Source organism: Scyliorhinus canicula, chromosome 2, assembly GCF_902713615.1.
Source record: "Scyliorhinus canicula chromosome 2, sScyCan1.1, whole genome shotgun sequence".
NCBI classification, from domain to species: domain Eukaryota; kingdom Metazoa; phylum Chordata; class Chondrichthyes; order Carcharhiniformes; family Scyliorhinidae; genus Scyliorhinus; species Scyliorhinus canicula.
The window spans coordinates 271,607,589-271,625,185 of record NC_052147.1 but is presented as its reverse complement, the minus strand read 5'-3'; the positions used below and the strand labels follow the sequence as shown (position 1 = coordinate 271,625,185).

At 43.3% G+C, this 17,597-nt stretch overlaps 1 protein-coding gene across 1 annotated transcript in view; it reads right to left on the bottom strand.

Annotated features, from left to right (window-relative positions):
- LOC119962140 (contactin-associated protein-like 5) overlaps positions 1 to 17,597 on the bottom strand; it is a 1,413,266-nt gene that overhangs the window by 557,665 nt on the left and 838,004 nt on the right. The window contains exon 12 of the mRNA XM_038790064.1: positions 15,999 to 16,118. Within this exon, the coding sequence (XP_038645992.1) occupies positions 15,999 to 16,118 (120 nt within the window). The remainder of the gene's footprint in view (positions 1 to 15,998; positions 16,119 to 17,597) is intronic.

Genomic DNA, 17,597 nt, shown 5'->3' with positions numbered 1-17,597 from the left:
GGATTGACCCCCGCGTTCTCCACTTTCATTTGTCACTGTCTGTGTGGAGTCTGCATGTTCTCCCCGTGTCTGGGTGGGTTTCCTCTCAGTGCTCTGGTTTCCTCCCACATGTCCTGAAAGATGCGCTGTTAGGTAATTTGGCAATTCTGAATTCTCCCTCCCTGTACCCGAACAGGCGCCGGAATGTGGTGACGAGGGGCTTTTCACAATAACTTCATTACATTAATGTAAGCCTACTAATAATAATAATCTTTATTATTGTCGCAAGTAGGCTTACATTAACACTGCGGCGCCTTGTTGGGTACACAGAGGGAGAATTCCGAACGTTCAATTTACCGAACAAGCACGTCTTTAGGAACATGTGGGAGGAAACCGGAGCACCCGGAGGAAACCCACGCAGACACGGGGAGAACGTGCAGACTCCGCACAGACAGTGACCCAAGCAGGAATCGAACCAGGGACCCTGGCGCTGTGAAGCAAGAGTATTAACCACTGTGCTACCATGCTGCCCACTTGTGACAATAAAGATTATTATTAAGCGTTTCCAGCATTACATTTGCCAGTCTGCTGTCAATTTGATTCACTCTGCATGATATCAAGAAATGGCTGAAGGCACTGGATGCTGAAAAGGTCATGGGCTCTGAAAATATTCCAACAATATTACTGAAGGCTTGTGCGCCAGAACTTGCCGCACACCGTAGGCAAGCTGTTGCTGTACAGCGACAACGCTGGCACACACTCAACAATGTGGAAAATTGCTCAGGTATGTCCAGCACACAAAACAAAAACAGGATAAATCCAATTCAGCCAATTATCAGCCCACTAGTCTATTCCTGACCATCAGCCAAATAAAGGAAAGTGTCATCAACAGTGCTATCAAGTGGCACTTACTCAGCAATAATCTGCTCACTGAGTAACTGCCCTTAACATTATTAAGCACGGTAGCACAGTGGTCAGCATTTTGGCTTCACAGCTTAAGGTTTGAGTCACTGTCTGTGCGGAGTCTGCATGTTCTCCCTGTGTCTGTGTGGTTTCCTCCGGGTTCTCCAGTTTCCTCCCACAAGTCTCAAAAGACATGCTGTTAGGTGAATTGGACATTCTGAATTCTCTCTCTGTCTACCCAAACAGGCACTGGAATGTGAGGATTAGGGGCTTTTCATAGTAACTTCATTGCCTACTTGTGACAGTAAAGATTATTATTAGACATAGGAGTAAATTCATGCCAGTCGGCCGATCGAGTCCAATCTGCCATTCAATCATGGCTGATAATTTTCTCATCCTCATTCTCCTGCCTTCTCCCCATAACCCCTGATCCCCTTATTAATCAAGAACCTATCTATCTCTGTTTTAAAGACACTCAATGATATTGCCTCCACAGCCTTCTGCAGCACAGAGTTCCACAGATTCACCACCCTATGGCTGAAATTCCTCCTCATCTCTATTTTAAATGAACATCACTTAATTTTAAGGCTATGTCCTAGGGTTCTGGTTTCTCCTACTAGTGGAAATATCCGCTCCACGTTCACTCTATCGAGGCCTCTCAGTATTTTGCAAGTGCCAATTACGCCCCCCTCATCCTTCTAAACTCCATTGAGCACAGACGCAGGGTCCTCAACCGCTCCTCATATGACATTGACATCACTGTCATCACTGCAGGAGCTTCTCAAGGTAGTGTCCTCGTCTCAAACATCTTCAGCTGCTTCATCAATGACCTGCCTTCCAACATAGGATCAGAAGTGGGGATGTTCCCTGATGATTGCGCAATGTACAGCATCATTTTTTCACAGATACTGAAGCAGACCATGTACAAATGCAGCAAGAACTGGACAATATCCAGCTCTAAATGACAAGAGGCAAGTAACATTCATGCTACACAAACGCCAGGCACTGACCATCTTCAACAAGAGAGACACTAATCATTCCCCCATGACATTTCATAGAATCATAGAAACATAGAAGTTAAAGTGCAGAAGGAGGCCATTCGGCCTATTGGGTCTGCACCAGCCCTTAGAACGAGCACCCCACTTAAGCCCATACTTCCAACCTATCCCCGTAAACCAGTAACACCACCTAATCTTTTGGGACACCACAGGTAATTTAGCATGGCCAATCCACCTAATCTGGACTTGGGAGGAAACCGGAGCACCTGGAGGAAACCCATGCAGACACGGAGAGAACATGCAGACTCTGCACAGACAGTGACCAAGCCGGGAATCTAACCTGGGACCCTGGAGCTGTGAAGGAACTGTGCAAACCAGTGTGCTACTGTGCTGCCCATTTAGTGGCACTACCATCACTGAATCCCCCATTATCAAATCCTGAGGCTTACCATTAACCATAAATTGAATTGTACCTGCTATATAAATACTGTAGCGATAAGAGACGGTTATACTATGGGAATCCTGCAGAGAGTCAAACATTTAGTATCATAGAATTTACAGTGCAGAAGGAGGCCATTTGGCCCATCGAGTCTGCACTGGCAGAGCCCACACCTCCACCCTATCCCAGCAACCCTATCTAACCTCTTTTGGACACTAAGGGCAATTTATCATGGCCAATCCACCTAACCTGCATATCTTTGGATTGTGGGAGGAAACCGGAGCACCCGGAGAAAATCCACGCAGACACGGGGAGGATGTGCAGACTCCACACAGACAATGACCCAAGCCGGGAATCAAACCTGGGACCCTGAAGCTGTAAAGCAACTATGCTAACCATTGTGCTACCAGTCCGCCCCTTCCGGAATCGCCAAAATCTGTCCACCTGCAGGGCTCAGGTCAGGGCTATGATGGAATACTCCCCACTTGCCTGGATGAATGCAGTTCCAACAACACTCAAGAAACTCAACACTGTCCGGGACAAAGCAGCCCACTTGATTGACACTCCATTCACCATCTTAAATATTCACCCCCTTCATCACTGATGCAGAGTGGCAGCTGTGTGTGCCATCTTCAAGATGCGTTGCAGCAACTCACAAAGGCTCCTTAAATGGCACCTTCAAAACCCATGGGGTGGGATTATCTATCGGCTAATCCTCAGTTTTGCCGGCAGTGCACTCATGCCCATGGATTTCCTGATGGCGTGAGGGTTCCCCCAATGGGAAACCCCATTGGCCGGCTGCCGGGATGGAGGATCCCACTGCTGGCGGGGGCGAACCGCACCACAAAATGGGTGTGGCTGGACGGAGCATCCCACCCTCGATCTCTACCATATTGGTCAAAGGTAACATGCGCACGGGAACACCAAGTTGCCCTCCAAGCCACTCACCATCCAGTCTTGGAAAGATATCACCGTTGCTTCACTGCCGCTGGGTCAAAACCCTGCAACTCCCTCCCTCACAGCACTGTATCTACCCCACTGCAGGAGTTCAAAAAGGCAGCTTACTACCACCTTCTCAAAGGCGAATAAGGGTAGACAATAAATGCTGGCCTAGTTAGTGACACCCGCATTCCATGAAATAATAAATAAAAATAAAACCTTTGACATCCTCTGTTCTGGAAAATACAGAATGTGTCATTTGAAACATAGAGGTCTGCCAACATCTGATCGAGGAGAGTGCAGGGAAAGATCCCACAAGAGGTTGGTGGCAGCTGAAGGGCACAGAAACTGTGGGCAGCAATTTCAGTCTATCAGAATGGTTATTACAACCTGCAGCAGGAGAAAGGCAACAGAAAAAAGTTTTAAAAAATCTCTTTGTGTTGTTGGAAAATTGTGATGGACTGCCCCTTTAAGACCCGAAGTCCGATCCTTATCAGAGGTCCCGATCAGAACAGCTGAAACAAAGAAACCAGCGTGGACTTCAGACTCCTCCCCTTTTTCTCCCCACGAGGCAAGAAGCAAGAACAAAGACACCAGCAGCAGAACACCAGCGGCACCCGAAGAAGGAAGAAGGACAGCAAGAGCAGAGGCCCAGCAGAGGGAAGGCCCAGGAGAGAAGCGGCCCAAAAGAGAAGCGGCCCAAAAAGACCAGACCAGACCAGACCAGACCAGAAGGAAGACGGAGCAGCAGCAGGAGAGAAGCAGCCACAGAAGACAGAAGAGGAGGAAAAGAGAAAACTGCACCAGGAGAGATGACCAGGAGGCTTGAAAGTGAAAGAGAGAGAGAGAGAGTCTGAAGGCCTCACCAACCAACCAGACAACATCAAAAAGTAAATAATGTTTTTAATTTAATGAGATAAAAAAGAGTATGTTAATAATAAAATAATTTAACCTGAAAAAGTGGTTATTAGCTTACTTCACTTCCTTAAGAACGCAGGACCCTGGACATCAATGCCATTAAGGGGTAAGTAAGTAAAATTCTTCAGTGAAGGTAGGAGTTATACCGGGGGATAACTTGAAAGGAGAGTTTGACCCGATTAGCACTCTCAGAGGCCTGTACTGGAGTCAGGGAGGTAGTTCCCTGTTCGCGGTTTTTAGAATATTGGCCCGTAAGGTTCTTTGGTATAAAGGGAATTCTAAAACATATAGGTGAATTTAAAAAACATGGCGCCCAGCGTGGAGGCCTAGAATATTAGAAGTTTCTAGGTAAAGCGAGGCTAGAATATTAGAAGTTTCTAGTTAAGCAGAGTAGGGGCTAGAATATTAGAAGTTTCTAGTTCCCAAGAAAAGCCTAGAATATTAGAAGTTTCTAGGTAAAGCGAGGCTAGAATATTAGAAGTTTCTAGTTAAGCAGAGTAGGGGCTAGAATATTAGAAGTTTCTAGTTCCCAAGAAACGGGTGGAATATTAGAAGTTTCTAACCGGCAAAAAGGCTAGAATATTAGAAGTTTCTAGTCTATGTGTGAGTCAAACTTTACCTGCCGAGTTTAGTTTGGAAAGTCAGGTGTGATTGGCTTTTGTAAGGATATTCTGTGGATCGAGGGGACTGAAGCTCAGGTTGGGGGTGAAAATCAGTAGACTAGAAGATACTGACCCTGAGAAAAAGTCTGCAAGACATTTTGGTGATAGCACTAAAATCTTGCATCCATCACTGGTAAAAGGGGCTAAAGAATAAATCATCCTCAGAGTAAGGCGGATTGTGCGGACATTTTCTGGAAAATAGGGACGCTTATATTCAGAAACCAATAATCAATCGACCCTTAACTAGAGCAGGAAGATAGTGCCTTGGTCAGCCTTGGATAGGGCCCAGAAAGGGTACTTATCCTTAATTTCAGAGTGCACCTGAAAGGGACAACCAGGAACAGAACTAAAAATCCGAAAATGGCAATTAGGGTAATTCTCATGCCCTGGGATACGGTCAAGAGAAATGTAGAAATGAAAAGGGAATGGAAGAAATTAAAAGAGCAAAAGAAATCCTGGACAGGAGATATGTATCCAGACGGAGATATCTCCCTCTTTGTTAGAGTGCCAAAAGCCCTGCAATATACAGATTCAGTCAGGGTCCTTAAAGCACTTTGTCATTTTGCATTTGAAAAGCGAGCTGAATCACTAATCGTGTTTGGACACAGACAGAAGCATGCAGCTGCTCAAGTGGGCAAAGTGTGTTCCAAACTGATTAAAATCATTGACGGAGTAAACAGGACAGAAATAATACAGATCCCTAGTAAACCCAAAAGTAACTCTGAAGTGGTAGGCAAATATATAAAACAACTGCAGAAAAATGAACCATTAGAAATGGAAAGTGACGAGGAATCAGGCCTAGAATCAGATAGCCGAGAGAATTCGGACTCCTGTGAAAATTTCCCAACGGGATACAATTTTCCATACCCAGATCCAAGTCTGTTTCAGGAAGAAAATTGGCCTCAGCAATCTGCCACACATAAGAAAGAAGCGTTTATCGATCATTTCGTTGAACCACAAGAAAGTGAAGAGGAACAAGGCATAGTTGGGATTATGGCGCCTCCTGTGATGGGACAGGAAGAATTATCATCCTCATCCGAGAATGAGGAAATAGTCAAACCAAAGAGAGGAATAGGGAATAGAAAAAATTCTAAACCATTAGAAATAGGGGATTATAGCGATCACTGGAAACACCAACAACCTTCCACTTATCAACCAGTAAATAAGGATGTACCGTATTATATTTATAATCCAGAAGCAGAAATGGTACACCATAGAGATCAGGAAGGATGGGAAAGAGAGGTTACAGCTAGGGGACTTAAAATAGGAGAAATATTAGGCGGAAGTCAACAAATTGATTCTACGAAATTACTGGAATTACCAAACGTTACCCCCAAAGCTAAAATTTGGCAAATGAGCAAAGGGTATGACAGTTTCGGAAGAGCCATGAGTAGGGTAAGGAACAGCACAGAAACACAAGGCCAGATAATAGCAGCACTAAGACCACAGGAAAGGATACAGAATCATCCCAGACCCCAAAAAACTGCTCCTACTCCAATGGATAGGGCAAGTTATGCTCCACGAGATAGCCAGGTACCAAGTGCAAGGTTTGAAGAATATATAGAATCGGTGGAAGAGTTTGCACAACATAGTACCCCCTATTTTGAGGAAGAACCGGTACGACGACGGATACATTTCTCCGAATATAGGGACCCAGATAGAGGTGCCCCTTTGAGAACACCATGCCCCAGAAGTGAGAAAATAGTCCAGTCATTTACACCAGGTCCAGAGGAAGGACAGGGAGGCATGGTACCGTATAAAATAGTAGCAGCCGTAATGAAGACAGCAGGCCCAAAGAAACATGGGGAGAGTAAAATTGAGTATTCACAGAGGTTAAAACAGTTAGCGAAGAAAATGGGGGCATCAGGAGAATCCACCAAATTGATTGATTTACATACAGTGGGAGAAATAGTTACAGGCGAAGTCTCAGATTTAATAAGTGAGTTAGATTTGGGAAATGAGAGAGCTAATTTAATGAAAGAGATGACAGAGGCAGCATATGCAGGGGAACACCTCACACCATATATCGACCGAATATATGAGGTTAATAAGGAAGAGGGGGTCGATGTAGTCAGATTCCTGAGGGAATTAGGACCCAAGATTCCAGGAGGAAAAAGCCTCTCAATAATACTGTTAACGACCTCTAGAAGAGAAATAGGAAGAGAACTGGTTAAATTTGATTTGGCAGGCAAAGCATTTAAGGATAAACACACAAAAGGGGAACAAAAAAGAGCAGCTGCCCAAAATAATGTTTCAACACAAAATGCTCAGATTAGACCACCAAACCGGCAGATACCTGACAAATCGGAACAAAATCCAGCACAACCAGCAATGCCACAACATGGGTATAATTTGCGGTCACAAGGGCCACCTCCACCACAAAATCTAGATTATTTACCAAGGGAACAATTCCTAGCCCTCAGCCAGGAGGAAAGAGACAGATTCATTGAGGATAGGAGAAGAAGAGCAGCTGGTCAGGGGAGGATTGAGCAAGGTAGATATCAACCACCAGAAGGGTATCCGGGACGCTCGCAAGGGGGATTCCGAGGAAGAGGCAGAGGAGGCCCCGGTATATATTGACAGGATTCGGCTTCTCCCCTTAAACAGGCTATACAAAATCTAACCACAGAAACAGACAAAGGAGAATTAGTAGTAGTGTACAAGGGGGTAAGATTTATAGTGGACACAGGGGCTGAGATATCAATGATAAGGGAAGAAGCTGGAAATCCGACAGGAAAGAAATACATAGTAGAAGGAGCATTAGGGAATAAGGATATTAGACCAGAAGTTAGATTGGGAGAATTACTGGCAATATCAGGAACTGATAATCTGATGGCAGGGAAAGATTTAATAAAAATAGATACTGGAAAAATAAGGATATTAAAACCAATTGATAACATGGAGGAAATAAGGAAACAGAAAGAGAAAAGTATTTTAAATGACGAAGCTTGGAAGAAGATGGAAGAAGTACTGATGGGAGCAAACCTAGCGATAGGTAAGAATGACACAGGTTTGCTTAGCCAGCAATTTCAACACACAATTCACGGGGGACAACACAGACCTCAAAAACAGTATCCTTTGCCTAGAGGAGCTAAGAGTGAGCTGGAGATAATAATCAAGGAATTGGAGCAGCAGGGGATTATTCAAGGGGTCACATATGCCTCAACAAATAGTCCACTTCAGGTAGTAAGAAAACCAGATGGTACATTTAGAATGGTAACAAATTACAAAGCTTTAAATAAAGTCACAAAGAAGGACAAGAGATATTTAATAAATCCACAAGCTACCTTAGAGCAAGTCGCGGGAAAAACTTACTTAACTAGTATAGATTTGGCGAATGGATTCTGGAGTGTTCCATTAGACCCAGACAGCAGGGAGAAAACAGCATTCACCTTTGGAACTAAGCATTATGTATATTGTAGACTTCCACAGGGATATGTTAATTCTCCAAATCACTTTCAGGCAGTAATCAGGGAGCTGATTCAAGATGATTTGGCCTTAGTATATATCGATGATATATTAATTGGAGATGACGATCAGGACAAACATGTGGAAAGAGTGGCCAGGATCATTAAGACACTTGGTGAAGCAGGCTTTAAAATAGGGCTAAAGAAATGTCAAATTGGGAGAAGCGAAGTCAACTATTTGGGTTATTCAGTATCGAAGGAAGGTAGAGAGGCCAGTATTGAAATGAGGAAGAAGATAGCTGAAATTACTGCGCCTGTTTCGAAAAAAGGGGTTCAAAAAATAATGGGAATGTTGGGATATCTAAGGCCAGTAGTGAAGGACTTCAGTCTCTATGCTAAAGCCATTTATCAAACCTTGAAAGGGGATTTTATTTGGACCAGCGAGGCCCAGAGAGGGTTAGATCAGTTAAAGGCAGCAATTGCGATATCGGGGTCATTAGTTGGGAGACAAGAAGAGGATGATTTAAGCATTAAATTAGACATATATAAAAATGGATATGGTATGGTACTTGCCAATATTAGCAATCAGACACCTATCAAACATCTGACAGGAAACTGGTCGAGAGCTGAACAAAAGTTTTCAAACATCGAGAAATGTCTAGCAGCTATAACAAAGAGAATAGCAGAGATAGAAAACTTGTCGGGTGGTAAGAAAATTTATGTCACAACTGAGTTTTTGGAGTTAAAGGAGCTAACCAAGAGACAGATTTGCCAGCAAGGCGCGAATACAGCTCGATGGGAAAGATGGGAAACCATTCTTCTAAACCCTGACTTAATGTTTGTTCATAATATTCAAAAGGGACAGAAACTTGATGAGCCAGTTAGTAAAACGGAGTTGGTGAATGCTTGGGTATTATATACTGATGGTAGTAAAGTCAAGAAGGACGAAGAACAAGCCAGATGGGCATTCATTTTAAAAAATTCAGGAAACATAGTAGTGGAGGAACAGGGAGTAATCATTGGATCAGCTCAGACAGCTGAGGTAGAGGGAGTATTGCAAGGGTTGAAGGAGTGTCACCAGCGAAAGCTGCAGGAAGTTACCGTTGTAACCGATAGCTTTTTCGTGCAGCAAGGATTGGAGAAAGATTTGGAGTTTTGGAAACTAAACGGTTGGACGAACGGTAGAAATAAACTACTGGAACAGAAAGAACAGTGGGAAGAGATAGATAAAATTTTAGCCGATATGGAGATCCAGACAATTCATCAAAAAGCACACACAAAAGGAATTGGGGAACTGTGTAAGGGGAATCAGGAAGTGGATGAATTAGCCAGACTTAGGACAATAATCTTGGGGACTCTTGGGAACTCAGCAGCCGACCATCAAATGATAATTAAGCAAGTACATGAAGCCACAGGACATGGGGGTCATGTTGTAGTCTCAAGGGAGTTGAAGAAGTTGGGACTTAAAATAGCCTATTGGAGACAACATTTAACTGCAGTAAGGAGAAAATGTGAGAGATGTATGGCCTGTGGAGGACAGAGAGGAAATAAAACATATGGGAGCATAAAAACTGAGAAACCAATGCAGGAATGGTCATTAGATTATGCAGGACCACTTTTTCCCAGAAGCAGCAAAGGTAATTTGTATTTTTTAGTCAAAGCTGATAGCTGCACGGGAGAAATTGACCTTAGAGCAACCAGCAAAGCAAATGGAGCCACAACCAAAAGGGTATTGGCAGAAATGATGACCTCCAGAGGTAGACCAGAATCGATCCGAATGGACAACGCGCCACACTTTAGAAACAATACTGTTATTAACTTTTGTGCTGACAGAGGAATAACAATCAATTGGGCCGTGAAATATGCACCTGAGAGTAATGGAATGGCTGAGAGGTCTGTAAGAAAAGTAAAGGATTGGATCATAAAGAATCAGAATAATAAAGGCTGGGATAAAGACATTGAAAGAATAGTATTTGATCTTAATAGCAACCTTGGAACCTCTGTCCCCCAGGGACAAGGAGACCCAAGTGAATCTGGGAATTATCAAGTAGGAGACGAAGTTTGGGTGAAGTTACCAACTAAGACTGCGGGGAAAATCATTCGCGAGACTGTAAAATGTAAAGACAAGATTGTTCAGATTCTGGGTACACATACAATTGAATTAGAGAAGCATGGTGTCTGGAGCAAAAGAAATTGTGTCACGCTTGAAACACACGACCCAGTGAGCATCAGAGGAGTTTGAGATTCTTCGAATCTCACTCAGGGGTGCAATGACAGAAGGAGGCTTGACTACATCAAGGATATGGAATATAAACCAGTTCAAAAAGAAATGATGGCAAAAGGAATCCGGAAGTCCTGGAGAGGGCACTTCTGGGATAATCCGAATTAAAGAATAGGGCCCTCTCCACCCTTGATCTGTTCATTTGCTTTTTCAGGTGGAAAAAATTAATAACAAACCAGGTCGCAAGAAGGAAGAGAACTACACTCCAGAGAAGAATCTGTTCGACAGGATTGGGGGGAAACTAATGATATAATTGGCTACAAATTTGAGGGAATTAAATGCAAATTAGAATATCAAATTATAACTGGACAGTGAAACCCCCGGTCAGACATCTCTAACTGGACATTAGTTGATGGATGATCTGTGGTCTCCATGGGGTATGTACTACGCAGTGGAATCATTAAGGTCTCGGCAGCAGATAGCAGCGACTGACGAGGAACCCCAATATGATCAATGATAATAGGTTAAGAATTTCAGTAGCTTGATACTACGGCGGGAAAATTGTTACCAATGCAACAAAACAATATTGCATTGAAGAGCTATAATCGTTGATAAGAAAATTTTTTTTATTTTCATGTAAATTGATAGGGACTGTTGTATATATATGAGAAGGGGGGTATGTGTGTCGGTAAATAACTTGATCCGCATTTCTAAACTGTGAATGTTTTAATAGAGGGTTAGTTAGTATGTAATAATGATTGTTCCAAAAGCCAAGAAGCGATGTTTCGATATTGATATTAAATTGTTAACAGTTGAAAATATGTAAAGTGTAACACACAGTCTATTGGTTAGGTAATGAATAAGGTGTTAAGATAAGATAAAAATTTTACTATGTATAGAACAATAGGGAGAATTTGTTTGGGAAGAAAAAAAAAAGAGACGGTTCAATGCGGTTTTGTAAATGCTGAAATGAAAAATATACACGTTGTCAGAAAGATGTTCTCTCATGTAAACCAGGGGTTGGCAGACTTACATGATTCACGACAATGTTAGACATTAATGGGGAAGTTAGGAATACAAGCAGGATCAATTGAACATTTTAAATTAATAAGACTAGGGGATCAGTGGGGGGTAAAAGATATCACAATTACCACATTCCAATCAGAAATGGAAAACAAGTTGGACTGGAACGGAAAACAAGACTCGTATTGACACTGGTCGGTGATATGCATACAAATGACAATGATCAGGGATGTAGGTTAGTACAATTGGATGGGGGGACAATAAACCAAATTATAGTAATGTTTCAAATGTCAAGACGGGGTGTTCTGGAAAATACAGAATGTGTCATTTGAAACATAGAGGTCTGCCAACATCTGATCGAGGAGAGTGCAGGGAAAGATCCCACAAGAGGTTGGTGGCAGCTGAAGGGCACAGAAACTGTGGGCAGCAATTTCAGTCTATCAGAATGGTTATTACAACCTGCAGCAGGAGAAAGGCAACAGAAAAAAGTTTTAAAAAATCTCTTTGTGTTGTTGGAAAATTGTGATGGACTGCCCCTTTAAGACCCGAAGTCCGATCCTTATCAGAGGTCCCGATCAGAACAGCTGAAACAAAGAAACCAGCGTGGACTTCAGACTCCTCCCCTTTTTCTCCCCACGAGGCAAGAAGCAAGAACAAAGACACCAGCAGCAGAACACCAGCGGCACCCGAAGAAGGAAGAAGGACAGCAAGAGCAGAGGCCCAGCAGAGGGAAGGCCCAGGAGAGAAGCGGCCCAAAAGAGAAGCGGCCCAAAAAGACCAGACCAGACCAGACCAGACCAGAAGGAAGACGGAGCAGCAGCAGGAGAGAAGCAGCCACAGAAGACAGAAGAGGAGGAAAAGAGAATACTGCACCAGGAGAGATGACCAGGAGGCTTGAAAGTGAAAGAGAGAGAGAGAGAGTCTGAAGGCCTCACCAACCAACCAGACAACATCAAAAAGTAAATAATGTTTTTAATTTAATGAGATAAAAAAGAGTATGTTAATAATAAAATAATTTAACCTGAAAAAGTGGTTATTAGCTTACTTCACTTCCTTAAGAACGCAGGACCCTGGACATCAATGCCATTAAGGGGTAAGTAAGTAAAATTCTTCAGTGAAGGTAGGAGTTATACCGGGGGATAACTTGAAAGGAGAGTTTGACCCGATTAGCACTCTCAGAGGCCTGTACTGGAGTCAGGGAGGTAGTTCCCTGTTCGCGGTTTTTAGAATATTGGCCCGTAAGGTTCTTTGGTATAAAGGGAATTCTAAAACATATAGGTGAATTTAAAAAACACCTCGTTGGTGAAGAATCTGTCTAACTTGCTCTTTGATATATTAAATGACCCAACCTGCACTGGAATGTGGGAGTGAATTCTAAAGACAATCAACCTTCTTGAGAGAAGAAATTCCTCCTCATCTCCAAGTTAAATGGTGGACGCCTTACTTTGGAATTGTTCCCTTTCATTCAAGATACCGCCACGATGTGAAACCTGCTGTCAGCATCTACCTGTCAAGCCCCCCCTCAGAACCTTATATTTTCAATAAGATCACTCATCATTCTCCTGAACACCAATGTGTATAGGCCAAGCATGTTCAACCTGTTCTCATGAGGCACCCACTTCATCCAGGAGTTGGGCCTCGAGAACTTTTTCCGAACTGCTCCCAAACAAGTCCATCCTCTTCCTTTAATAAGGAGACAATAACTGCTCAGATTACTCCATGTGTTCTCTCACATTTGCGCTGTCCAGCTGTAGCAAGACAATTAATATTTCACCACCTTGCAATGAAGGCCAAAAGGACAGTTTTCCCGAACCCAAATTGAGGTGGGCATGAACGATACTGCGCCGGCCGCTAAAACCGAGAAGATAGATCTCATTCTCTCACTGCCACCCTTCACTTTGAGAAACGTACAAGTTACAAATTGGAGCTTTTCATTCTCATCTCTGTGAGGACTAAGAGTACCATCCCGATTCAGATCATATGATGTTGCACTGACATTGCCTGTCATGCCTGCTGCTTATCATGTGCAATGAAAAAGTATAAAGCATTCAGACGTAAAGTTAGATTAAATCTCTACTGCTGTGGCTGTTCAATCCTTTCTGTGCAGCCGTACAAGAGGTTTGAAATAACAATAGGTCATAGAAAATTGAGGGGAAGATTACATTGCTGACATCAAATGGATATATAATGTTGCTTTGTTTGAAGAAGAACTAAATGTAATAGTATATTTTTATCTATTAGTCTGTCGAGTTTTTTTACAACATTACCGTACTATCAGCTAGAATGAGGAAATATATTTCGGTTTGGTGATTCGAGCCAGCGCTACACAGTTGAATGAATACTTCCCTTTGACTTGCCTTTCATGAACATTTTGTTTTGATGTCATTTCTTTGATGGTTCCTTTCGGATTTTTCTTCCAGAGCTGCTCAGACTAAAATAGCTCGTGAGCTGGAGCATTACCATCAAACCCTGCACTGGCGTTGGCGTGAGAAATATCAATAGGGAAGCTTGCGCGGGAAAGTTACCATGTCAAACATGTGGTCCTTAAAGGCACAGGTTCAATCGCAAGTCTTATCGGAAAATGCATGATATCCTGCAACTAATAACGATGGATTTGGAGGGGTCACATTCACACAAGGATAAAAGGAGTAAGAGTGGACCATATGCAGCATTGAGCCTGCTTTAGCTGTCAGTACTATTATGGCTGTCAACTCCACCCGCCCACCCACTTCATTACCTCATGATTGAGATGCCAGCTGACTCTCAGTGTGTGGACTCAAACTTGGACACTGGTCACAAGTGAGCGTCAAAAAAAAATTGTTTATGGGAAGCGGGAGTCGCTTACTGGGCCTGCATTTATTGCCCATCCCTAATTGCCATGAACTGAGTTATTTGCGAGGCCATTTCAGTGGGCATTTAAGGGTCAACCACATTGCTATGGATCTGGACTCACATGTTGGCAGGCCAAATAAGGATGGCAGATTTCTTTTTCTAAACAACATTAATGAACCAGGTGGCTTTTCACTACATCGACAATGGTTTCATGGTAATCATTACACTATTAATTCCAGAGTTTTATTGGATTCAAATTCAACGTCTGCATTGGTAGGATTTGAACCCGGGTCTCGAGAGCATTATTCTGGGTCTCTCGATTACTAGTCCAGTGACTACCCATTATGAAATGGCTCCACCTCAATACTACCAACTGCAGCGGGCATAAGGGCAACAATTGTACGGCCAACCTGATTGCATTGTACATTTCATGATATCCAGTGGCGTCATCATAGAACCAGTGTGTTTTCCACTCCTCTTCCACTCAGCTTGCAATGGTCTCTATTCCAATATTCTACTCTCACTAAAGTCCTCCTCTGATATTCACTGATAGCAACTGTTTCACAGCTAGGCAAGCAGTGAGGTAGAACAATGTTGGTGATGGCAGATGCATAATTCAACTTAATTTTTTGAGGGATGGAAAACAATCTTCTCGATGGGCCGAATGGCCTCTTCTGCACTGTAGTATTCTGTGATTCAGTCATTCTTCATTCCTTACTGCCCCTGTGCTTCACCTGGCTTTTTCCTCTGCGGCAATCCTATCACCTCCCCGCCAACATTATCCCCACAAGTTCCTGCACTGATTCGTCCCGGTCCTGTAACCATCTCTTCCGCTTCCAATGTCACTTATGCTGTTCTGCTCTCTCCTTTCCCAGACTATTCCCGTCATCACTTCACCTTGATCTCCAGTGTTGAAATCCTATTGCCATCGTTTCCACTCCCGTGAGCTATCGACTTTATATTTCACCAGTTGTTGCCTCGCTGTGTTTAAAAGTGATCACCCTTTATCCAAATGGGGAGTGAGGAAAAATCTATTCATGATCATATTGAATGGGGAGCTGGCGCAAAATACCGTAAGGTCTGTTCCTGCTCATACTTCTGATGTTCTTACGTTGTTGGTCATCACATGCGCAAGAAAAGAACTTGGAAATCGCTGAGGATAAGGCGATGGATTGGAGATGTGGGGGTCTTCAAAAGACAGCTGAAACACAGTGCTGATCATGTAGGGGGAAGAGGGATTGTGAAGTGTGCAGAGTGGTAGGTTAAAAGAAAGGGCGGGAGGATGTTGCAAACTGGCAGGAGGGGAGGGTTTTCCCTAAAAGGCAAGGGGTGACAGGGGCTCCACCTTCCCACATTATCCCCATATCCTTTCATTCCTAAAATCGTGACTCAGGAAACAAACGTAATAATCAGGAGGCGCATGTTAGACACATGACGGAGCTCGCCCAATGCTCAGATTAAAATGTGGTGTACGTTATTATTACACAGAACCAAAGGACTAACATTCTCTGCTTAACAACTAACACAGGCACACAGAAAATTGATACATAGATCGTAAACACTCTTATTTTGCATTTGCACATAATTCAGTCAAAGGACTACCTTTTATCAGCAGGATAAATCTTGTTATTATAAATATGTTGTGATCTGATTATGAGTAAAAAGGTGTCAGCTCACCTGTCATGTTGCAGTACACAAGGAGGGGTTTCAGAGAGCCGCTGCCATCTGGATCAATGGAGAAGAAGTCTGACATCTGCCCTTTGTGCCTATACGCTTCACAAGACTTTTCATACAAAGCTACAAAAAGAAAACAAGATCAGATCAGATTGCAAACATCTAAGACGCTAACTCCATCACATTAAAGAAACAAGGGACAAGTGGATGTACTTTATGCCCTCCCCCATGGTGAGTTTGGTGGTGGTGGGATATTTAATCGGGATGGAGGGTGGAGGGCATGAATGCCGCCACTTTCCTGTCGCCACCCCAGGTATTTCCATAAATCCATGGCGGGTTGGAAAGCCTTCCTGCCCCATCACCAATTCAGGCTCTCAAGTGGGCAATTAATGTCAGTCACCACATGGGCAGCTCAAGAAGCGTTGTTTCCCAGTGTGGGGGTGGGTTTCCTTATTCAAACGCACTCAGTGCATGACCAAGGGACCCAGCTTTGAGAATCCCATTCTTTTCTCACCAGCAACTGGAGAGCGAAAAGAGCTCCCCTCATAGTCCAAAAGAGAATTGCAATCCACAAACTGACATTGAAACATTGGGACCAGCAAGTCCTCAGGGTTGATCCCTGATCTGACTATTCATTTTGCAGATTTGTCAAAGAGAATGAAGTTTATCAGAGTTTCATCAGCATTTGGGTGAAATGTCATCAACCAGAAAAATTATCACAGTTTCTCTCTCCACAATCACGCTTGGTCGGCACCCCACCCACAAACATTCATGCCCCCTGCCACCGATGCACAATGGCAGCCGTGCGTACCATCTACAAGATGCACTGCAGCAACTCACAAAAGCTCCTTAGACAGCGCCTTCAAAAGACATGCCCACTGCCATCCAGAAGGACATGGACAACAGACACATGGAGACACTACCACCTGCAGGTTCCCCTCCAAACACACACTATCCTGACTCAGATATGTTGCCGTTCCTTCACTGTCATTGGGTTACAATCTTGGAAGTCCCTCCTTAACCACACTTTGGGTATACCTACACCAGGGGTCACAGTCTGATGATACAGGATAGACCATTTAGGACAGAGATGAGGAGAGATTTCTTCACCCACAGAGTGGTGAGCCTGTAAAATTCATTACCACAGAAAGTCGTTGAGGCAAAATGTATGTTTTTAAGAAGCAGTTAGATATAGCACTTGGGCGAAGGGGATCAAAGGATATGTGGGGGGGAAGGTGGGATTAGGCTATTAAATTGGATAATTAGCCAAGATCTTAATGAATGGTGGAGCATGCTCAAAGGGCTGATTGGCATCTCCTAATCCTATTTTCTATGTTGCTATATTACATGGACTGCAGCGGTTCATGAAGACAGCTTGCCACCATCTTCTCAAGGGCCAAGGCACCGGCGCTTGAATAATTTTAAAAAAATACTGCCAAACCATGTTTCCAGCATTTTCTGCTTTTATTTCAGACTTCTAACATCTATTGCATTGTGCCTTTTTAGAAAATCTGTATTTATATTGTTTCTTTCATAGCCTGAGGACATCCCAAAGTGCTTCACAGCCAATTCAATACCTTTGAAGTGTAGTCACTGACATAA